The sequence below is a fragment of the Bison bison genome, unplaced genomic scaffold (genome assembly GCF_000754665.1).
Source record: "Bison bison bison isolate TAMUID 2011002044 unplaced genomic scaffold, Bison_UMD1.0 scf7180017864516, whole genome shotgun sequence".
Lineage (NCBI taxonomy): Eukaryota > Metazoa > Chordata > Mammalia > Artiodactyla > Bovidae > Bison > Bison bison.
Genome location: NW_011495069.1, coordinates 10056551 through 10056975, shown reverse-complemented (window position 1 = coordinate 10056975; position 425 = coordinate 10056551). Strand labels below are relative to the sequence as shown.

Sequence of the window (425 nt, the reverse complement as noted above, 5' to 3'; positions counted from 1 at the left end):
CCTCACTGTGGCCCAGAACCAGGTGCTGAATTTGATCAAGGCTTGCCCAAGACCTGAAGGATTGAACTTGCAGAATCTCAAGAACCAACTCCAACACATGTCCGTAGCCTCAATCAAGCTAGCTGTGGATTTTCTAAGCAACGAGGGACACATCTATTCCACCGTGGATGATGATCATTTTAAATCCACAGACGCAGAATAACTGGATCTAATTGGGTACCCAAGATATTTTCCAGTTGGACCTTTTTTTGCAACCTCTTGTCTCCAGCTGTCCATATAATTGGCAAGTTGACTTCTAGGAAGTAGATTTCATCTATAAAAGATCTCAACTGACATCCTTTTGAAACTTATTACTACTCTTCTGTGTTTTTGATGGGCTTCCCTGGTAGCTCAGATGGTAAAGCGTCTACCTACAATGCGGGAGA

The 425-nt window shown here is 43.1% G+C and overlaps 1 protein-coding gene across 2 annotated transcripts in view; it reads left to right on the top strand.

Annotated features, from left to right (window-relative positions):
* The window catches only part of RPA2 (replication protein A2, 32kDa), a 22091-nt gene that overhangs the window by 19813 nt on the left and 1853 nt on the right, over positions 1–425 (top strand). Inside the window, exon 8 of one of the 2 annotated variants that reach the window (XM_010830150.1) lies at positions 23–389. The exons of the other annotated variant lie outside the window; for it this stretch is intronic. Within the exon in view, the coding sequence (XP_010828452.1) occupies positions 23–202 (180 nt within the window). The 3' untranslated portion in view covers positions 203–389. Of the gene's footprint in view, positions 1–22; positions 390–425 lie in introns of those variants that run through there. 2 annotated transcript variants of the gene reach the window in all.